At 43.0% G+C, this 24,308-nt stretch overlaps 1 protein-coding gene across 1 annotated transcript in view; it reads left to right on the top strand.

Moving 5' to 3' along the window:
• LOC140197022 (uncharacterized) overlaps positions 1-24,308 on the top strand; it is a 389,174-nt gene that overhangs the window by 77,963 nt on the left and 286,903 nt on the right. The window contains exon 6 of the mRNA XM_072256957.1: positions 17,750-17,885. Within this exon, the coding sequence (XP_072113058.1) occupies positions 17,750-17,885 (136 nt within the window). The remainder of the gene's footprint in view (positions 1-17,749; positions 17,886-24,308) is intronic.

The raw sequence follows: 24,308 nt of genomic DNA, 5'->3' as shown, positions 1-24,308 counted from the left end.
CAGAGCTGCTTCCAGCTTCCATGGAGACCGCAGCGCCCCAGCCCGGCGCATGCGCACGACCAGCCTCAGCAGCGCCCCACGATGCTCACAGAGCCACTTCCACCTTCCATGGAGACCGCGACGCCACAGCACGACACATGCGCACGGCAGCCTCAGCAGCTTAGAGGCTTTGGTGTTACTGCTTCCTGTCTTCTGTCAAGCTTTAAGGTAAAAATATATAGATAGCCTAATTATGCCGTGTGGAAGGACAAGGGGTACATTATGGTCAAGAGATGACGCCAAACATCGTCAGGAAGCGGCAAGGAGAGGAAGAGAACAACAATCGGATGAGGCCAGGGCCGCACGAATCCAGAATCAAAGAGTCAGGACAAAAAAGATGAGAGAAGACGAGTCAGAGGAGGATAGGCATGCACGTCAGGATCGGAGAGAAAGAACAAATGGTAGAAGAGATGAGACAAAGGATGAAAGGGCTGTGCATCTCCAGAATGACAAAAACAGGCAGAGAAGGAGGAGAGAGGAAGAGACAGAGGAGAAAAGGGAAGATCAACTCGAGAATATGTGGCATAGAGTAATTATTGCGAGAGTTGCTGAAGATGACAATGGCCGCTTTCGATGACAATACCTTGACAGAGAAAGAGCAAGGCAAAATGCACGACTTGCATGCCGTCACATTTCTGCTGATGTTGGTTTGATGACGAGAGTATGCCCTCACTGTCGTGCCTTCCTATTCACTGGAGAAACCGCACATTTCTACTGTATGAAGGGAAAGGTCAGGCTAGGCAATTTGCAGCCTCTACCTAATGAACTCCTCAACTTGTACAGCAATGATGAACCTATTGCAAACAAGTTCAGGAAGACCATCAGACAATGCAATTGCCTCTTCCAAATGACATCCTTTTGGTGCCAAAGAAGTCATTCCAACTAGGAATCGATGGAATCCTTCCGTGATTATTCAAGGCCAAATTCATCATTACATCGGACATTTAATTCCACACCCGACTTTGCAAGCCCGATTCCTTCAAACTTACTTCATGGATATTTAATGTTCATTCTGGTCACATATTTGTCTTGCTATGCGTCTTTCTTCTTTAATAAGCTGAGTTTTTCTTCTTTAATTTCCAAATCAAAGACATAGCAATAACATTCAGCAAAATTTAATGTTCATTCTGGTCACATCAGACCGCAGTACCCTTCTCTCAAAGGGTGCCCCAACGGGTCACCCCATTGTCTAGTTTTTAACTAATTATACCTCTAAAATTTAACAATGAGTAATTTATTTTGATAATTTGTTGAAATAAAGAGAAGTATTTATTTCCTTGGATCAACAAAGCTTAATGAAATCTGTTACTAAATGTTCTTTAGTCAAATTCTTAACAATGATCTATCATCAATTAACCATCTGCTTATGGCATGCAGCTTTATAAAACTCTAGTTAGGTTTTGGAGTTTTGCAGTCAGTTCTGGGCACCCTTTTAAAGGGAGGATGTGCAGGGTTTGGAGAGTTGCAGAAGAGAGTTTACCATGATGCCCACTGGATTAGAGGGCATTTGCTATAGGGAGAAGTTGGACAAACTTGGGTAGTTTTCTGTGGAGCAATGGAAGCTAAAGGAAGTTCTGATTAAGGTTTACCGGTTTATGAGAGGCATAGATAGAGTAGACATCTAGAATTATTTTCTCAAGGATTGATATCCCTACCTGACGTATAAAAAAGATTTTATCTACCCTATAAATGTCTCCTATAATTTCACATACATCTATCAGCTCACTTCTCCACCTCCTTCATTCCATGGAAAACAGATGCAATCCCTTCCCACAACTAAAGTGAATGAGTGGGGCAGTGAAGGAGTGGAGCTTTGAGGCTTCAAATTGAGAGATTCTGGCAGTTTCGTCAGTTGGACTGTGCAATCAAGTCAATCAAGATTTGAGTAGCTCAGACTCAGCAGAAAGCAGCTGATTGGGCAATCGAGGTCAGGTGACCAAGCAGTTTGAAAAGCTTAAACAAATAAATAGAGGGGTAGCTCAAGTAGAGTGGCCAGTGAAGGAGTGGAGCTTTGAGACTTTAACTTGAGAGACTTCAATGAGAAAGGCGGAGGATGAACTTGCTCCCAGTTAGGCTTTACAATGCCTCCTGAGACAGTGATGTGCCTCTCATGTGAGATGTGGTAGTCTTGGGGGAACTCCCCTTTCCCCCAGAGTCACATCTGCCAGAAGTGCATGCAGCTGGATGATATGGAAGACTCTGTAAGGAATCTGGAGCAGCAGCTGGATGACCTTTGACTCATAAGGGAGAATGAGGCAGTCATAGATGACAGCTACAGGGAGATCGTCACACCTAGGCTGCCAAAAGCAGGTCATTGGAGTGACGGGGGGGGGGGGGAAGCAAGGGTGAGTAGACAGGTAGTGCAAAGCACCCCTGTAGCCATTCCCCTGAATAATAAGTTTACCGATACTGTTGGTGGGGATGACCAACCAGGGGTGAGCCATGGTGGCAGGGCCTCCAGCACTGAGTCTGACCCAGTGATGGAGAGGGGTGGGATGGAGAAGAGGAGAGCTGTCGTCATTGGAGACTCTTTAGTCAGGGGAGCAGACAGAAGATTTTGTGGACGTGAGAAGGACACCGTATGGTTTGTTGCCTCCTGGGTGCCAGGGTCCGAGATATCTCTGACCGGGTGCGTGACATCCTGGTATGAGAGGGAAAGCAACCAGAAGTCGTGATACATGTTGGCATCAATGACATAGGCAGGAAGAGGGATGAGGTTCTGAAGTGTGAGTTTCTGGAACTAGGCAGAAGGCTGAAGAACAGGACCTCAAGGGTGGCGTTCTCAGGATTGCTGCCAGTGTGACATGATAGGAATGGTAAGAATTGGAGGAAATGGCAGTTGAATGCATGGCTGAGGAGTTGGTGCAGGGGGCAGGGTTTTAGATTTTTGGATCATTGGGATCTCTTCTGGGGAAGGTGGAACCTGTACAGATTGGATGGGTTGCACCTGAACTCGAGGGGGAGCAATATCCTTGCAGGTAGGTGTGCTAGCGTAGTGTGGGAGGGTTTAAACTAATTTGCAAGGGAGGTGGGACTCAGAGCGATTGAGCAGTGGAAGAAGTGCATGGGGTAAAGCCAAATCTAACATATAGAGAGGCTTTGAGGAAAGAGAAGCAGAATAAAGGGTGTAAAGGTGGTAAGGTAGTAGGGCTAAAGTGTGTATGCTTCAATGCAAGAAGCATCCGGAACAAAGATGATGAACTGAAAGCTTGGATACATACATGGAATTATGATGTAGTGGCCATTACAGAGACTTGACTGGCACCAGGGCAGGAATGGATTCTCAATATTCCTGGATTTCAGTGCTTTTAAAGGGATAGAGAGGGGAGATAATGGGGAGGATGGGTGACATTACTGATCAGGGATACTATTACAGCTACAGAAAGGGTGGGTAATGTAGCAGGATCCTCTTTTGAGTCAGTATGGGTGGAAGTCGGGAACAGGAAGGGAGCAGTTACTCTATTGGGAGTATTCTATCGGCCCCCTGGTAGCAAGAGAGATACTGAGGAGCAGATTGGGAGGCAGATTTTGGAAAGGTGCAAAAATAACAGGGTTGTTATCATGGGTGACTTTAACTTCCCTAATGTTGATTTGCACCTGATTAGTTCCAACGGTTTAGATGGGGCAGAGTTTGTTAAGTGTGTCCAAGACAGATTCCTGTCACAGTATGTGGACAGGCCGACTAGGGGGAATGCCATACTAGATCTAGTATTAGGTAACGAACTGGGTCAGGTCACAGATCTCTCAGTGGGTGAGCATCTGGGGGACAGTGACCACCGCTCCCTGACCTTTAGCATTATCATGGAAAAGGATAGAATCAGAGAGGACAGGAAAATTTTTAATTGGGGAAGGGCAAATTATGAGGCTATAAGGCTAGAACTTGCGGGTGTGAATTGGGATGATGTTTTTTGCAGGGAAATGTACTATGGACATGTGGTCGATGTTTAGAGATCTCTTGCAGCATGTTAGGGATAAATTTGTCCCGGTGAGGAAGATAAAGAATGGTAGGGTGAAGGAACCATGAGTGACAACTGAGGTGGAAAATCTAGTCAGGTGGAAGAAGGCAGCGTACATGAGTTTTAGGAAGCAAGGATCAGATGGGTCTATTGAGGAATATAGGGAAGCAAGAAAGGAGCTTAAGAAGGGGCTGAGGAGAACAAGAAGGGGGCATGAGAAGGCCTTGGCGAGTAGGGTAAAGGAAAACCCCAAGACATTCTTCAATTATGTGAAGAACAAAAGGATGACAGGAGTGAAGGTAGGACCGATTAGAGATAAAGGTGGGAAGATGTGCCTGGAGGCTGTGGAAGTGAGCGAGGCCCTCAATGAATACTTCTCTTCGGTATTCACTGATGAGAGGCAACTTGATGACGGTGAGGACAACATGAGTGAGGTTGATGTTCTGGAGCATGTTGATATTAAGGAAGAGGAGGTGTTGGAGTTGTTAAAATACATTAGGATGGATAAGTCCCCAGGGCCTGATGGAATATTTCCCAGGCTGCTTCATGAGGTGAGGGAAGAGATTGCTGAGCCTCTGGCTAGGATCTTTATGTCCTCATTGTCCACAGGAATGGTACCAGAGGATTGGAGGGAGGCAAATGTTGTCCCCTTGTTCAAAAAAGGTAGTAGGGATAGTCTGGGTAATTATAGACCAGTGAGCCTTGTGTCTGTGGTGGGAAAGCTGTTGGAAAAGATTCTTAGAGATAGGATCTATGGGCATTTAGAGAAACATGGTTTGATCAGGGACGGTCAGTATGGCTTTTTGAAGGGCAGATCATGTCTAACAAGCCTGATAGAGTTCTTTGAGGAGGTGACCAGGGATGTCAATGAGGGTAGTGCAGTGGATGTGATCTACATGGATTTTAGTAAGGCATTTGATAAGGTTCCACACGGTAGGCTTATTCAGAAAGTCAGAAGGCATGGGATCCAGGGAAGTTTGGCCAGGTGGATTCAGAATTGGCTTGCCCGCAGAAAGTGAAGGGTCGTGGTGGAGGGAGTACATTCAGATTGGAGGGTTGTGATTAGTGGTGTCCTCCAAGGATCGGTTCTGGGACCTCTACTTTTTGTGATTTTTATTAACGACCTGGATGTGGGGGTAGAAGGGTGGGTTGGCAAGTTTGCAGATGACACAAAGATTGGTGGTGTTGTGGATAGTGTAGAGGATTGTCAAAGTATGCAGAGAGATATTGATAGGATGCAGAATTGGGCTGAGAAGTGGCAGATGGATTTCAACCCGGAGAAGTGTGAGGTGGTACATTTTGGAAGGACAAACTCCAAGACAGAGTGCAAAGTAAATGGTAGGTTACTTGTGGAGGAGCAGAGGGATCTCGGGGTACATGTCCACAGATCCCTGAAAGTTGCCTCACAGGTGGATAGGGTAGTTAAGAAAGCTTATGGGGTGTTAGCTTTCATAAGTCGAGGGATAGAGTTTAAGAGTCATGATGTAATGATGCAGCTGTATAAAACTCTGGTTAGGCCACACTTGGAGTACTGTGTCCAGTTCTGGAAGCCTCACTATAGGAAGGATGTGGAAGCATTGGAAAGGGTACAGAGGAGATTTACCAGGATGCTGCCTGGTTTAGAGAGTATGCATTATGATCAGAAATTAAGGGAGCTAGGGCTTTATTCTTCGGAGAGAAGGAGGATGAGAGGAGACATGATAGAGGTATACAAGATAATAAGAGGAATAGATGGAGTGGACAGCCTGCACCTCTTCCCCAGAGCACCACTACTCAATACAAGAAGTCATGGCTTTAAGGTAAGGGGTGGGAAGTTCAAGGGGGATATTAGAGGAAGATTTTTCACTCAGAGTGGTTGGTGCCTGGAATGCACTGCCTGAGTCGGTGGTGGAGGCAGATACACTCGTGAAATTTAAGAGACTACTAGAGAGGTACATGGAGGAATTTAAGGTGGTGGTGGGGGTTATATGGGAGGCAGGGTTTAAGGATTGGCAGAACATTGTGGGCCGAAGGGCCTGTACTGTGCTGTACTATTGTATGTTCTATGTTAAAGTTGGATACAGCCCTAGCCTGTTTAGGCTTTCCACATCAGACGTGTTCTCTCATTCCAGGTATCGGTCCTGTTAAATTGCTTCCTGTACACTGTATTTACAAATACGAAAATCTAAAAACTGCAAATGGTGTAAATCTGAAAATCCAAAAGTGCTGGAAACACTCGGCGCTTCTGTGAAACTCACCACTTAACATCTGTGAAAAGAGAAAGAGTTGATGTTTCAGTGCAAAGACCTTGTATTTCTATCCTCCATTAATCAGGAAACCACTACTGTATGGAATAATTCAGATCCAGTCTCATGGTGTCCCATAACTGGAGCATAATTTTCCCATGCTTATACTCAACTCTTAACAATAGCTAACAACATTCTACAGCTTTCCAAATGATTTGCTATAATTAACATGCTAGTCTGTTGTGAATTATGCACTAAAAGATCCAGATCCCTCTGAGTATCAGAGCTTTGCAAACTCTCATTTAAATAAAGTAGCCGTCCTGCTTTTCACGCTAAATTCGATAATTGCAAATTTTTGCACACTAGACTCTATGTAAAATTTTTGTCCACCGACTTAACCAACCTTCTAGTTTATTGCCCGTTCACAACTACCCCTTGTGTTATTAGAAAATTCAACAAATGTACCTTTTGTACTTTTGTCCAGGTCATTTATACAAACTATGAAAAGTTGAGACCATAGCGCTGATTCCTGTGCCACACCATTCATTACATGTTGCCAACCACTTATGCAAACAGACGCTAGATCTGAAATATGTTTAATTGTCTATTTATGTCTCCTCTGTTTCCTGTAACCAGCCAATCTTCTACCCATGCTGTTGTGTTACTGCCTACACCATGATTTTTATTTTCCGCAATAGATTTTGACCTGTCCTCCAAACATGGAAAGATTTGTTGTCTCAATTTGTTAAAACTGTCCACTGTTGATCCGACCAATCGGCTTCCATACTGCAGGACTGCTTCGATGACATTGATTGGAATGTCTTCAATGATAAGGATGTCTCCAAGTTCACAGATGGAGTCACGTGCTTCATCCAGAAGTGCATCGATGATATTGACCCCAGAAGTCAGTCAAGGTCTTCCCGAACCAGAAATCCTGGATCAATAGTTCCATGCGAGCAGCACTTATGGTGTGACATCGCGCTTACATCACTGGTGATCAACTAGAGCTCAGAAGAAGCAGCTATGATCTACACAAGGCTATCAAGGCTGCGAAACAACGATATAGGGTGAAGACTGAGTCAAGATTCACAATAAATAGCACACGTGACTTGTGGTGAGGGCTGCATACCATCGCAGACTTCAAGGCCAACTCAATTGCTTTTATGCTTGGTTTGATGTTGCTAACTCTGAGCCTCCGAAGAAAGCCACCACTACAACCTGCAACCTGGTCGTCTCTGAGGCTGAGGTGCGCAGATGTTTCCAACGAGTGGACAGTCACAACACTGCGGGACTGGACGGCATCCCAGGACAGGTACTCAGGATGTGCACAGCACAAATGGCAGGTGTGTTTACTGATATTTTTAATCTCTCCCTCTCCCAGTGTAGAGTGCCCTCCTGATTCAGATTATCCACCATTGTCCTTGTACCAAAAAAGACCAAGGTAACATGCCTGAATGACTGGCAGCCTGTCACATTCACCTCAATAATAAGTAAATGCTTTGAGAGGCTGATCAAGGATTACATCTGCAGTTTGCTACCACCCAAAATGGACCCCCTACAATTCCCCTACTAACACAACCAATCAACAGACAATGCAATAGGCACTACTCGACATACCGTCCTTGCACATCTGGAGAAGAAGGATGCTTATGTGAGAATGTTGTTCTTCGATTACTGTTCAGCATTCATCACCATAGTTCCATCCAGGCTTGACAAGAAGCTTAGAGACCTCAGCCTTCACCCTGCCTTATGCAGCTGGAACCTGAACTTCCTGTCAGATCGCCAGCAGGTTGTAAGAGTGGGCTCCCGCAACTCCAAACCTCTGACTCTCAATACAGGAGCCCCTCGGGGCTGCGTACTGAGTCCCCTCCTTAACTCCCTGTATACCCATAATTGTATTGCTACCCACAGTTCCAATCTGCTAATTAAACTTGCTGATGACACTACATTAATTGGCTTTATCTCAAACAATAACGAGGTGGCCTACAGGGAAGAAGTCATCTCTCTGACACAGTGGTGTCAAGAAAACAACCTCTCCTCAATGTCGCAAAAATGAAGAAGTTGGTTGTGGATTAAAGGAGGAATGGAGATGGTTTAACCCCTATTGACGTCAACGGATCTGGGGTTGAGAGGGTAAACAGCTTCAAATTCCTCGGAGGACCTCACGTGGTCTGTGCACACCAGCTGTGTGGTGAAAGAGGCACGACAGCGCCTCTTTCACCTCAGAAGGTTGAGGAAGTTTGGTATGAGCCCCCAAATCCTAAGAGCTTTCTACAGGGGCACAATTGAGAGCATCTTGACTGGCTGCATCACTGCCTGGTATGGGTACTGTACCTCCCTTAATCGCAGGACTCTGCAGAGAGTGATGCGGACAGCCCAGTGCATCTGTAGTTGTGAACTTCCCATGACTCAGGACACTTACAAGGACAGGTGTGTAAAAAGGGCCTGTAGGATCATTGGGGACCCAAGTCATCCCAACCACAATCTATTCCAGCTGCTACCATCTGGGAAGCAGTACAGCAGCATAAAAGCCAGGACCAACAGGCTCCGGGACAGCTTCTTCCACCAGGCCATCAGACTGATGAACTTACAGTGATTTGAGTGTACTCTATATTCCATTCACTGTTCTATTTATTATAAATTATTATAAATTACTAAGATTGCACATTTAGATGGGAGACGTAATATAAAGATTTTTACTCATATATTTGAAGGATGTAAGAAATAAAGTCAATTCAATTTGATTCAATTAATTGGCAGTGAAAGCAGCTGTGTTCATGGATTACTGCTACTTAAATTATTGTGTTGCAGTGAGTACAGATGCAACCAACAGAAGAATGCAGGATAGAAAGTTGCACTAAAAATAGCTGTCAATGTTTTCCTCCTACTCTAAATGAAAGACCCATCATTGTTATATGCTAATGTTATGGCCCTTGGCATCTTTGAACCTGTTCCTCAATTTGCAACATGGATGCTGTTATTTAATTTTTACTTCTGCTTTGACATTGACAGTTACTTCTCTCCCCTCAGCCCCAACTTGCTACCATACCCTTGAGCACCAATGTTAAAATTCCCATGGCTTTTACAGTTATCTTCACACCTCGTTCTCAACTTCTGATCAGGAGTTTGAAGTTCTTGAGCACTGATATTGACTACCAATCCTACTAATTTCTTGTAACATCAAGTAAACCCAGAGTTTAAACTCTAGTCCCAAAAAATTCTATTGATGTATCTCATTTACTACTCCAAATATATCTTCATAATATGTCCAATTTCAAAAATAGTGAAGGCAATTACTTTATATTATTAGAGCTCTTCTTTGGAAAAAATGCCAACCTTCTGGAGCACAGTATCTAAACTCTGGGTGATTCCAAAACATCTGTATTTCCCCAAATTCTCGTCATTGCAATTGCTAACATTTCTCACATTTAACTTGTGTTGAAAGCATAAATGTAGAAACTGTCGATTGTAACTTTGGTTGATCATACCCCTGGGGCATCTTTCATTGGAAAAATGTAAAATAGTAAATGATGAGATCTGATCAACTTCCTACAGCTAGTTTAAATTGGAATTGCCAACAAAAGTAAAGCAATATTTTTTGCATTTATTATCCTCTGTTTGATCTTGTTATTTTGGCCGTCTATTGTTATGAGATGGCTCGAGTGAATAATTTCCATAGTTATGGAGCATGCAGCACAGAGAATGGCCCCTGTAATGTCTGCACTAGCCATTAAGCATCTATTTACATTATTCCTACACCAATCTTTTCCTTATTTTCTCCTCACTATCCCATCCACTCCCCACAGATTTAAACACAGCATGTAATAAAACAATCGGCAATAGCCAATTAATTTACCAACCACCCTTGTCTTTGGCTTGTGGGAGAAAGCCAGAGCACCCCAGAGAAGGCTAAGTAGTCACAGGGAGAATGTGCAAACCTCAGTCAGCACTGAGGTCCGAAATGAGCCAGGGTCGCTGAATCTGTGAGGCAGCAACTCTGCTAACTATGCCGTTGTGCTGCAATTTTAACAAGTTGCACTGTGGCGTTCAATCCAAGGCTAGTTTTGGGGAGTTCTTTATTTATAGCTCTGATAAACATTATCTTTGCGGTTATTTTCAAGAGAGAAAGGTATCAATTATTTTCTTTTAAAATAGCCGCTGGAACAGTGTGTACAATTTTCCAAGTCAAGGTGTATGAAACTGTTTGTGTCTCCTTTGGGACATACTGAAACAGTTAATTGAACAATGAGAAAAGCAATAATGCATCTTAGCTTCACACATTTTCCCTGTAGCTGGTCCCAATGAAAGAAAGACATTAAGTGATGACCAGTAAGTGTCAACCACACCCCACCCCGCCCCGCAACCCCTCTGCGGCAGTAGGTCTCAAGTCACCTTTTAATTATAGGATAGCTGAAATTACTGTTTGAAATTTCATAGTAAAATATGAAAACAATTTATTGACATTAATCTGGTGTCATTTTAATTTGCAGATTGGTTAAATAGTGATGTTTGGAATATGAATCATAAATACCTCTGAAATTTAAAGTAGATGTTTAAGCCTTCACAGTGGCCAAGCTTGCATACTTTGGTACAGGTACTGTATGTTACAGAACTTCTGCTTTTGACATACGAGAAGCTTTCTTATTAACTTGACTGGCAGCATGTTGATGGGTTTGCAAAGAATATACTTGAAATATGCAACATGCAGTTGAATTTGAGTAGACAAATCTTACTTCGAGGTTTTTGTGACAGATCATCAAAGGAAATTCCTTTATGTTAGCAGTAAAATGCATCAATTTGGTAGATCATGATTTTTTGGCAGGTCTGAGGCTTGATTGTCAAGCACCCTTTTCCACAATTGATGAAAAGATGTGCTGGTTCATTGACAGTTGTGATAAATGTCATCATGGAAATATGCTTTTGCCTCATGTGTCCCACGATACAGGAAGGGTCAAGGTGTGAACCTTTATTGTTGGGTGATTTGATGCAGCAGAGTCAGATGGGTACGAGATCTCTATCGTCCAAATATTTGGTGTAGGGCTTATTTTGGATGAAATTGCTGATCGTGGTTTGTAGTTTAGCCTCTGAGCTGCACATGTGCAAGCATTGTCCATATGCTATAGTTTGACCACTGAGATTCAGATGATCTTGGTCCTGGCGTGTAATCACTGAAGGTTGAAATGTTTTCTTCAGTTCAGAAGATTTGCTCTATTCTTGCAGAGAGTATGTTAGAGCTGAGATGCAGAATTGCTCAAGACAGATTGTGTCATTTCCCCCAAAGCTTTCTGCAGCCCTTTTTTTTGAACCAGTCTTCTCTAAGAATGGTTCTGTTGTGCACCTGTTTGATATATCTTATGATGTGTGTACTGTCATTAAATGCATGATGGTGTGCAAGTCACAATGGCAATGTCTTTATGTAGCCAGCCAAATTTAAGGAGAGTATTCCACAGCCCTCCTGTGATAGAGTCAAAGGCTTTGTTGAGGTTGACAGACCCCATGTATGGCAATCAATGTATTTTCTAAAAAAAAAATTGTTGTACAATGGAGACCAAGTCCACTTTGCCTCTAAATGGATGGCATTTTAACAAGGCAGACATTTGAGTCTGGTGGAGTTCCTCATATGGTATGTATTTACCTTCCTCTTCTCAGGTATAGAGGATGTGGCTCTGTCATGTTGCTGTGAAGTTTTATGGTTTCAAAGGGAATACTATCTGCTCCTGAGGCTTATTATTATTTTTGAGCTGGGCTATGCCCTCTCAGTGAGGTGGTCAAGAATGATGGCAGTGCTGGCTCAGTAGATACTTTGTGGGATACAATTAAGAATGCTTATGTCAAGGATATAGTCAGGTTGAGGAAGTCTTTTAAGTGTTTCTTCCACCAGGGAGGAAGTATAGGAGCCTGAAGACACATAATGATTCAGGAACAGTTTCTTCCCTCTGTCATCATGCTTCTAAACTGTCTAAAAACATAATCTCATTATTCCTTTTTTATTAGACTATTTATTTAGTAACTTATAATTTATATTTGCACTGTACTACCATGTTTTGAACTGTACTGCTGCCACAAGGCAACAAATTTTACATCATTATAAACTTGATTCTGGGACCTTGCCCTTCTGTCTCTGATGAGTTAATTCTTCTTGACTCAGTGATGTGGGGCCTCGGGCATTAGAGTTGCAGGTGGCATTTACCTTACTGAGGAACTGCACAGATGGCTGTAACAAATTACTGTAGCAATCTCTGCTCCCTCAGCCCATCATCTGTAATATTGATCCCAGTTTACTACTGGCCCTTTACCTTCAGGTGGCTGTGGAGTTGCTTCTTTTCTATAGATAAAAGCTAGAATTTCTGTCTGAGGAATACCTTAAATTTGTGCTTAGTTAACTCATTCATCATTTTCTCTTCATTCTCAGTCAGCTAGTCTTGTGGTTCTTGTTAGACAACAGTCTTCTCACAGGAACCAATTATAGCCTGATTTCAGGGGAGTTTATGAACTCTGAACACCTTGTGGCTCCTTTACGCTGGGACGTGTCAGGCTATTAATGAGATTACAAGTAAGTAGTTACAGAGGCTCAGTGAGTTTAGAAGATACTTTGATTGTGTCAGAGGGTGATCACTGTAAAATGAGATTCTCATGTAATTTGTAGACTTTAACTTAATTTAAAGTAATTAAAGTTGTGGCAATCTAATTTAAATTTATCTAAGGCATGGCAGGAGAACTTGGACCTGTGGCATTAGGCGTGTGGCATGCTCCTTCTGTGCAGTGTTGGAAAGTGGACACTTTTTGCTGTCCCTGGCGACCACTTGTGGATGAAATGTATGCAGCTAAGTTACTGGTTCACTGCTTCCTCTGGTTAAAGCTATGCTTGGATCCCTAAAGCTGAAATGTATGTGAAACACATGCTTAGGGATGAGTTCACACCTGAGATGAACTGTGCACAGTATGCAGTGTGCAGAATGCACAATAATGGCACCAATGTTAATACTCCAAAAATATGTAAAATATGCAAAATGTTGCAGTTACTTGAGCAACAAAAACATTTGGTTGAAATATCAAAGATCATTGTTGTATTCGTACTTTGATTTTAATCCTATTCTTCTTAATTGTCATCTGTTACTTTTATGGAAAGATATTATTTGTTTTACATGTATAGATTGTCTTAATCTCCCAAATGTTTCAGTGTTTATTTGTTAATTATTCTTTGCATATGGTGATCAGGATTTTATAATGAAAGCAACTTTCTAATGTTATTTCTGGTTCTAACTAAATTGAATGTTAATTAAAAATAGTAAATCTCCCTTTTTATAACATAATGTTTGCAATAATTTATTATTTATACTACTGCAATATATGCTTCATTTTGCATTTAGTCTCTGTACATTTATTTTCTTGCAATGCAGTGTGTGTCAGGTCAATTTGAATGATAAAAATAAAAATCTGTTTCTATCTTGTCAAACGTAAAATCAAAATAAAGCATTTGTTGGAAAGTGAAGTAAAAGTCAAAATACTGGAAATACTCGAATTCAGGCAGCATCTATAGAAGGGAAAAGGTTTAACAAAAGTTAAAGGCCAACACTTACTGACTATCCTTGATTGCCATGAGAAGTTGGTGAAGAGCGATAGCCTTGCACAGCTGCATCCATCTGGTGAAGATCTTCCAACAGGAACTCCAGGATTCAGATTCAGCAACAATGAAGGACCAACTTTCAAAGTAAATTTATTATCGAAGTATGTATATGTTACCATATACTACCTTGACATTCACTATCTTGCAAGCATTTATAGGGCAAAATAAATATTATAGTATTTTACAAAAAAAAGCTACATGAACAGACAAAGTCTGACAACCAATCTGCAAAAGAAGACAAACTATGGAAATGAAAATAATGCTGAGAACGTGGGTTGTAAAGAGTTCTTGAAAGTGAGTCTGTAGGGCCCAGAATCGGTACAGAGTACTGTAGTAATGAATGAAATTATCTGATGGTTGTAGGGTAATAACTGTTCCTGATCTTGTTGGTTTGGGACCTAAGTATCTCCTGCCCAATGACAGTAGCGAGAAGAAGGCATAGTCTTGATGATGGGGTCCTGTGATGATGTGGGCTGCTTTCTTGCAGCAGTGCTCCATGCAAGTGTACTCAATAGTGGGGAGGGCCTGTCCTGTGATAGACTGAGCTGTGTCCACCATTTTCTGTAGCCTTTTTCACTCCTGGGGATTTGCGTTTCCATATCAGGGTGTGATGTAACCAGTTAAGCTACCCTGTGCATCTATAGAAGTTTGTCTGAATTTTCAGTGACAGGCCGAATCCAAGCAAATGTCTTGGAAAACGGAGGCACTGCTGTGCCTTCTTTGTCATGACACTAATGTGCTGGTCGCAGGACAGATACTCTGAAATAGTTACACCAAGGAATTTAAAGCTACCTCCAGTCCCCTAATGAGGACAGGCTCATGATCTTTCGGTTTCCTCCTCGCTGAAGTCAATAATTAGCTCTTCATCTTTTGCTGACGTTGAATGTGAGGTTGTTGATGTGGCACCACTCAAGCAGATTTTCATTCTCCCTCCTGTACGCCAATTTGTCACCACCTTTGATTCAGCTAATGACAGTGGTGTCATCGGCAAACTTAATACATTTAACTTAATATAACCAGCAGAAAACAGCATTTCCAATATGGGTATTATGTAACTTTGATGAGAACCTGCACCTGTGGCGTTCCTAAGCACCTGCTGTACCTCAAGCATGAGTGCTTCGTCCGCTGCTGTATTCTCTCTGCACTCATCCCTGTGTGGTTTGGTAGAGCTCAAACACCATCTATAAATCTGCTGATGACACCATGGTTGTGGGCAGACTGGCAGGTGGCAATGAGGTGTCATATGGAATGAGATCGATCAGCTGCTTGATTGGTGGCACGACAACGAACTTGCACTCAACATCAACAAGACCAAGGAATTTATTTTAGGAAGGGGAAGTTGACAGAATGCACACCAGGCCTCATTGAGGGGTCGGTTGTGGAAGGAATGAACAGGCTCAAGTTCCTGGGCATCAACATCTCAGACAATCTATCCTGGACCCAACATAGTGATGCAATTGCAAATTCCCCTTTGATTCTTTTTCCCATAACATATACTAGGGCAATTTACACTGACTCTACTTCATTGGGGGCTTGAGGCTAACAAATTTTTACAGAGGTACCACAGAGAGCATTTTGACTGGTTGTATCACTGCCTTGTATGGAGGCTCTAAAGCACAGTATTGAAAGAGGCTGCTGAGAGTTATAGACTTGGCCAGCTCCATCACAGGTGCAAGCTTCCCCACCCGCGAGAACATCTTCAAAGCACAGTTCCTCAAAAAGGAAGCATCAATCATGAAGGACCACCACCACCCAGGACATGCCCTCTTCTCAATACTACCATCAGGGAGGAGGTACAGGAGCCTGAAGATGCATACTCTATGTTTTAGGAACAGCTTCATTCTCCTCCACCATCAGATTTCTGAATAGTCTATGAACCCATGAACATGACCTCACTATTCCTCTTTTGCACTAGTGATTTATTTATATTTTTATTGTAACTTATAGTATTTTTTATGTCTTGCACTGTACTACTGCCACAAAAAAAACAAGTTTCATGATATGTCAGTAATAATAAACCTGATGCTGATTTTTGCTTTTCTTGGTGGCAAATATCAGGGCTTGTTAGATGCTTGTGGAATGGCCTGGGCAAATAAGTTGTATACTTAAGTAAAGGTGAACATAGTAGCCAGTATGAACTGATGATGAAGACAATAAATGTTTAGGGTGGTGGGTGAACTGTGTTGTTCTGGATTTAACTTTAACAGCAGTGTGACATCATTGAATGTAAAGTTCATTTGGCTGGAGAAGGTCATGCCTGGCACCTTTGTGGTGCAAATGTTAGTTATTTTCTGGTCCCATGACATTGGTTGTATTTAATCTTCTCAGCAGTTCTTTGATATGTGTTACTTTAGGTGGTGCTGGTCTTCTGTGATGGTGGAGATCTTGGAAACAAGCCACTCAGCACTTCTGGTTCAATGTGGTTGTTAGTGCTTCAGCCTTTTGCATTAATGATGGGCCCTGCATTAATAAGGATGGGAGTGTTTCTGGAATCTTCTACCAACTATTCCATTTTCCATCATTTTTGAGACTAGATTTGGGACTGCAGCCCTTCAATCTGATTTATTGATTCTAAAATTGCTTAACACTCTTGCATGGTGTTTTCACTGTTGGTTGTAGTCTCATGTTGTCGCCTCACACGGCTGACACCTCATTTTTAGAAATGTCTACTGCTACTCTTGGCATATTGTGCTGCACTTCTTGAAGCAGGGTTATTCGTCTGCCGTATGGTAATAACAGAGTACAAGAAGTCCCAGAATTGTTGAACTATACATTTCTTCACCTCCTTATCATGCACATGCGTGCCCAGCTTTTGAGCTGCTAGATCTGTTCAGGTTCTCACTTAGCATAATCATAACCTTATACACCACAGTGGAGGTATCATGGCCAAGAAGATGTTCACTCCCTTTGTTAGCTCGGCTGCTCGCTTTTTCATTTAAGGAGATAGTGCATCTGTAAATTAGTGCTGTTCAAACAGCATTTGCAGTGCTTAAGGGATGAATTGCTTATTGTGAAGAAAATTTTCTGTGAATATGCCAAGGTATAGCAATTTCAGTTATTTAAAAGTTTGGTTAAAAAGAAAATAATTGACAAAAATATAAATTCTTAATTATTACATTATTTTGGTCTTTAAAAAAAACTTTGTTACAGTTGCTTGTAACATTACTGTTTCCATTGCTGTTTCTTAAGTGTAAAATACGAGAGGTGATTGATAAGTTCATGGCCTAAGGTAGAAGGAGTCAATTTTAGAAAACCTAGCACTTTATTTTTCCTACATTTACACATTTAGTCCAGTGGTCATGGAGCATACAGATCCCTTCTTTGTAGAAGTCAGCGTCTTGGACCTCCAGAAGTGGTCCACAGCAGGGGTGATTGATAAGTTTGCGGCCTAAGGTAAAAGGAGATGAGTTATTAACTTCAAACTTTCTGCATTTTCACTCAAAGAGTTGAACTGCACATGCATTTAACAAGAACTGTATAACTGATCTCCTTCTACCTTAGGCCACGAACTTATCGATCACCCCTGCTGTGGACCACCTGGAAGTCCAAGACGCTCTCGTTACATGTACGTGCAGTTCAACTCTTTGAGTGATAATGCAGAAAGTTTGAAGTTAATAACTCATCTCCTTCTACCTTAGGCCACAAGCTTATCAATCACCCCTGCTGTGGACCACTTCTTCAAAGAAGGGATCCGTTTGCTCCATGACTGCTGGACTAAGTGTGTACATGTAAGAGGGGACTATATTGAAAAATAAATGTGCTAGGTTTTCTAAAATTGACTCCTTCTACCTTAGGCCACAAACTTATCAATCACCCCTCATAAAAGCAATGGGAAATAACCTTCAAGTTACTGCTTATCTGATTGTTTGAATTTAACATTTTTACTTTTCCTTTTATTGCAGATCATGTTTTATTGAACCAAACTAATGGAGTTAATTTTTCTGAGAAGGAACATGTGCCAAACCTACATATCCTAGGGTTTCTTTTCCTGAACAAATATCTGAGTAGCGTTTTCAATGTCCTCCTCATCCTACAATTGTAAGTAATATTTTCCTTTTCAACTGAAGTATTGTTGAATCAATTGATCTATTTAAACTTGAGTGAAAATTGGTTTGGCTGTTGTATCTCTTGATTGAATGATGCCTTGACTTATGAATTTGGTGAGTTAACTGTGTCAGACTTCATGTTCCTATTTAAATATATTTGTATAATTATTATTCAGGAGTTAATAATGGTTTTAAATACTATTTAAAACCATAATACAATAACTAATAGTTTTAAATAGTTGATTATATATTGAATATATTCTTTTCATAATTTCTAATAATATAATTAAACATTTTCATAACAAGCACAGTGCTTTGCTCTATAATTGCTTGCAATTCTACAGTCTCTTTGTTTTTCCCCAATTCTAGCCTCTTGCTTAACTTTCATTTCCTTTTCTGATCACTGGTGCCAATGTGTTCCATTATCAAGTAGATTGGTAATATTTACAGCTAACCAAATAGAGAGTGAGCTACCATAATGAACAAGGATTAGCTTCTTGACGATATTGATTCGGTGGTTCCAAATTTGCCAGACTGTCAGTGGTGGTGATCAACTTGGAGTGAGGTAAAGCAGAACATAAGAGTTAACACAGGATGGACTCGAGACATGGAGTGCAGTATCCACCAATTCTATGTAGCTCGCGATAAGAGAACAGCTAATAAAACAAACTACGCAGATTATGTAGCTATCTGAAATCTGTGCCTGGGAATGGTCAGGCATTTACTGTGATGGTATTGGGTTTGCTGACTGTTAAATTCTAATCTCAGACGAAGACTGTAAGCCCCATCAGGTATAAATAGCTATGAGTACTCTCACTAAAGGGAAATTATACTGTAAATACACAACCTTAAAAGACTAGTTCACGTCCCTGTTTATTTTCCACAGCAAGTTTAGCTGCCAGTATCCACTACACAAGTGATGGATCCCACCCCACCGCATCATGGAGTAGATTATTCCAGCTAACAAAGTAGCTTAAAACACAGTTCATTTATTTTCAGTGATACTGTAGTGATGTGCTACACACAGAGCTACAAATAGCGACGCGCAGTCTGTAAGTCGCACTCGAGACTCATTTATTCAAACTTCACGGCACTGGCTTTTAAGCAGTTCCCTTCCAGCCCTCTCCGGGTGGAAATGATGGCAGAGGTGCATTACAAAAGTCTCTCCCCGCGCGCGGGCTATTTTGTGATCCGGTTTGCTTGTGTAGAAAGTTGGTCGCCACATAACCCGCTCCCCCCCCCCGAACCGGCGATACACCCCCAGTGTCCACAGTCTTGGTCAGTCTCTGTTTCGGAGGTCTGCCTCTGCGCTGCAGTGCCTGAACCTCGACCGGCTGCGCCAAGTCCACATGGGCCGGTTTGAGTCGGTCCACCATGAAAACCTCCTCTTTCCCCCCAATGTCCAGAACGTACATGGACCCGTTGTTCCTGATCACCTTGAGCGGCCCCTCATACGGCCGCTGTAGTGGTGCCCGGTGTGCGCCCCTTCGTACGAATACTAACTTACAGTTCTGCAGGTCTTTGGGTACGCAGTTGGGGATCTGTCCGTGCTGTGAAGTTGGTATGGGGGCCAGGTTGCGGAGCCTTTCGCGCAGTCTGGCCAGGACTGTTGCGGGTTCTTCCTCTTGCCCCCTTGAGGCTGATATGAACTCCTGGGACAACCAGGGGTACGCTGTACACCAGCTCCGCCGACGAGGTGTGCAGATCCTCTTTGGGTGCTGTGCGGATTCCAAGCAGGACCCAGGGAAGCTCATCCACCCAGTTAGGCCCTTTCAGGCGGGCCATGAGAGCCGACTTTAAGTGACGGTGGAAGCGTTCCACTAGTCCGTTTGACTGTGGGTGGTAGGCATTTGTGTGGTGTAATTGTGTTCCCAACAGGCTGGCCACAGCAGACCACAGGCTGGAGGTGAACTGGGTGCCTCTGTCGGATGTAATGTGGGCCGGTATCCTGAAGCATGCTACCCAGGTTGCAATCAGCACTCGGGCGCAGGAATCGGTGGTGGTGTTGTTGAGCGGGACCGCCTCTGGCCATCTCGTGAACCAATCTACCATAGTTAGGAGGTACCGCGCTCCTCGCGACACTGGCAGGGGCCCCACGATATCCACATGAATGTGGTCGAACCTCCAGTGGGTGGGTTCGAACTGCTGCGGCGGGGCTTTGGTGTGCCGTAGGTCCGAATTGTGCTGCCGTTTGTGGCCCTCAGGGTGGGTCCCATCTCCCTGTTGCGGGTGTCATACCCTGTCTGGCGTAAGGCGCTGATCTCCACTCCGGTGTCGACCAAGAAGCGGCGTCCCAACTGTTTGTCCCAGATGTACAGGAGGCTGTCCTGGTGGCCAGCTGCCATAGCAATTAGCGGCAGCTGGCCCTGGCATTTCCCAGGAACTTGCAGGGTGAGAGACAACGGCGGGCTTCTGTGCCCCACCGCTGGTGGTAGAAACACCACTGTTCATTAGCCTCCTCACTCCTGCCTCTGGGTTGTGTATGCTCCATTGCCGGGCCTGGTCTGGCCTGCTGTTGGGCGCGTATCTTGGTAATCTGTCCGACAGATGCCCCGCTCTCCCTCTTGGCTTTCCACAGCATGTCTGCCCAGGCCGCCACCTTCCGGGGGTCACTGAAATCTGCATCGGCCAGCAGCAGATGTATGTCCTCGGGTAGTTGTTATAGGAATGCCTGCTCAAACATGAGGCAGGGTTTGTGTCCTTCAGCCAGGGCCAGCATCTCGTTCATCAATGCTGACGGCGGTCTGTCTCCCAAACCATCCAGGTGCAGCAAGAGGGCACCTCGCTCACGCCGTGAGAGGCCAAAGGTCTCTATGAGCAGCGCTTTGAATGCTGCATATTTGCCTTCTTCGGGGGGGGGGGGTGACTGTATGAAACCCCCAACCCGTGCGGCTGTCTCCTGGTCAAGGGAGCTCACCACGTAATAGTGACGTGTGGAATCCGAAGATATCTGCCGAATCTGGAACTGGGCTTCTGCTTGGTCAAACCACAGTGTGGTCGCAGTGTCCAGAAAGTTGGCAGTTTTAGCGAAACTGCGTGAACAGATGAAGAGTTGATCATCTTTGGTCCAAATCTCGTTTGGACCGTCGGGGTCACCAATGTAGTGATGTGCTACACACAGAGCTAGAAATAATGACACTCAGTCTGTAAGTCGCACTCGAGACTCATTTATTCAAACTTCACGGCACTGACTTTTAAGCAGTTCCCTTCCAGCCCTCTCCGGGTGGAAATGATGTCAGAGGTGTATTATAAAAGTCTCTCCCCGCACACGGGCTATTTTGTGAGCCGGTTCGCCGGTTGAAAGTGGGTCGCCACAATACACAATTAAATCCAAACAACCTTCATAAAACACATTTAAAACTCAGAGGATTCCTATCTTATGTAATACTTACTTCGCCTAGTGACTTAATATAGGGGGTGATAACCCCCTGCCCAGCCAAATTTAAGAAATCTCGTCTGGGTAGATGCTGCACGATGTGTCCCTGTTACAACTCAGTACCCTGAAATAACAAACAGTACACAATATGTGATTAAATGGTTAAGCTTTATAACTCTTACTTTGACTATATGGTTAGTAGAGAAAGAAAATATAAAAGAAAAAGGGCCCAACTCATAAGATTTAATAATAAACAGTCTGTACACAAAGTTGGACGAAGTTGGAGCTCACGCAGTTCAGTAGTCCTTCTTCCACCATCAGTCTCCCCCGAGCATCGCCGACCTTCGGACCCCCGCTCCGAGTCCGCCCCGACCGGCGGTCTACCAAATCTCTCCATTCGCATCTTCTCTCTTCCTCTGGCGAAAGTCCGTGAAATCAACTGCTTCCAGAATCACGAGACACAGCCACAATCTCGTATTGGCTACATACATCCTGCTATCTCCAGCCGTAACCCAAACACTGCTGCTACAGAGAAACCGTTACCTCAGCAGTGAACATTACAAAGAAGCCATTCCATTAGCGGTGAAACCTTACAGCATGTTACACTTACAAGATATTTCCAAGTAACATACCATTTCTACAACACTAAGGATTCCCAAAACACAAGTACAATTCCTATAAACCAATGAATTGTCCATTGCAGAAACCAAAACTAGGGGAATGGATTTTGTTCACAGTGTTTCTTTCATGCTTCTTGATGTTCTGTACCCCATTCCTAATGAGCCAGAACTGCTCTCTAGATTTATAACCCTTTTCTGCCACTTGGGTGACTTTTTTTAGATTATGAGGACACTCAGTCCTCGTTTATTGTCATTTAGAAATGCACGCATGCATTAAGAAATGATACAATATTCCTCCAGAGTGATAACACAAAAAAACAGGATAAATCAAAGACTAACACTGACAAGACCACATAATTATAACATATAGTTACAGCAGTGCAAAACAATACCATAACTTGATAAAGAACAGACCATGGGAACGGTAAAAAAAAGTCCCAAAGTTCCGATTGATTCCCGATAGTCCCCGTTAGCAGGCAGCAGAAAGGAGAAATTCTCTCTGCCATAAACCTCCAGGCACCGACAATTGCCAATGCATTGGAAACACCCGACCCCAGCCGACTTTTGTCCGTCTGAAAACTTCGAGCCTCCGACCAGCCCTTCAACACCGAGAACCATCTCTGCCGAATGCTTCAGCCCCGTCCCAGCCGCTGAGCAATAAGCAAAGCCGAGTATTCAGAGCCTTCCCCTCTGGAGATTCAGGATCACACAGTAACAGCAGCAGCGAAAAAGGCATTTCAGAAGTTTCTCCAGATGTTCCTCCATTCTCTCACGTCTGTCTCCATCAAATCAGAATTGTGCACAGCACCCTACTTGACAAATTACAGATATCATTCACTGGAGTGGCCGTGCAAGCTGCGTCGCGTCGCCATCTTCTCCTCCTTCTTCACAGGTTTATGATATTTCGTCAGATACCCTTTTTACAGAAACAGTCTAAAAGCTTTTTGGAGGCACATATCTCAGCTACCTACCATTAACACTGTGAAGCCAACTTCCTTGAGTACGTAAACCTTCTAACTATAAACACATCAGTTTTTTGATATGCTAAATGATATTCTCCATTTGGTCTCCAAGCTTCCTTGGTCTAAGCAACTTAGTCTGCGCTGTGCAAAATCAAACAACCCATTGTCTTAAACTGCACATCTTTGTGCAACATTAAGCCAAGTTCAGTGACCAATATCCAACTTGTACAAACAGCATGTCTGCTATATTGGGAGCTTGTTTGCAAAGCAGCTCTATAGGCACTGCTTTGTTTTAAATTCAGACTGATTACTGCTTAGAATTTACATTTTAAGAATGAAGACTGGCTCCAGTTTATCACCAGAAGCTAAACAACTGTTAGTTGGAAGTTTACTTACATCTGTTTGATTAAACAAGTGGAAGCTACTGTGGTTAGACAGTGAGTTTTGCAAAAAACCAGGGGGCCTTCTGGCCCAGGAAGCAAATATCCATCTCACCCCTCTTGCTAAGCAAAGATTTCTTACCCAGCTCCTTCCTTTGGATTTCAGTTTTGAGATCAAGATGCCTGCCAAGACTTCTCTTGGGAACTCCTCCAGTAGGTTCCCAGTGCTAGACAGGTTCTGTTCAATCTAGAGCTCAAAGAACTCATTGAGCACTTCTCAATGTAGGGTTTTCTATGTAGTTTTCTCTTGAAATTATTAATTTCCACAATCTCAGCTGCACACATTTCCCAAACCTCAAAGGAATGTCACCATTATAATTTTCCAGAAACATGACAATGCTGCATCAATACCCATATCACAAGCCCATCTTTATAATAAATGAAACTTTGAACCTTTGGACTTTAAAATCTTCTTCCCCACATACGGTTCTTGCATTTCCTTGATGCAAGCTTGAATCACTGTCTCTTTCACCATCAGTTCATCAGCTCAGCTGACAACGTCTTCCACCAAGGTGAAGATAGTTCTTCTCTTTCACAGATGTTTTCACATTGCTTTTGATGCAGTGCATAACTTTACTCAGTTTTCCAGAAAACAAGTCTTGTAAGCAAGTTACTGATTGTTTATTGCTGTCTTCTTTTGCCTAAGGATTAGTAATCTCACATTTTATTTATAGAAAATTATATCCTTCAGTTACATGATTTCACAATGTAATAATGTACATGAAAAGTAAAACGTTTACAGAGGTAGGAAGAGTACAGTTCTCCCGTTGAGGATTCTGTGTATACCTTTAATTCTAGGCTCATGAAAAAAAAAGATGTTATAGGAGTTGGTTATGTCCCTCCCATGGGAGGGGCACCTGTTGGTCTGTTGTAACTTAACATTCTGATACCATCCATACCATCTACACGTTTCTTCCCATTTTAGTGATACTGGACTCTGGATATAATTGTTTAAGGCTCTCCCTGTGACTTTATTAAGGATTGGACCTAACAAAGAAGAACTGACACACCTTCCCA

The sequence above is a fragment of the Mobula birostris genome, chromosome 4 (genome assembly GCF_030028105.1).
Source record: "Mobula birostris isolate sMobBir1 chromosome 4, sMobBir1.hap1, whole genome shotgun sequence".
In the NCBI taxonomy this organism is placed as follows: Eukaryota; Metazoa; Chordata; class Chondrichthyes; order Myliobatiformes; family Myliobatidae; genus Mobula; species Mobula birostris.
The sequence above is the reverse complement of the archived record's forward strand: the minus strand, read 5'-3'. Positions and strand labels throughout refer to the sequence as shown.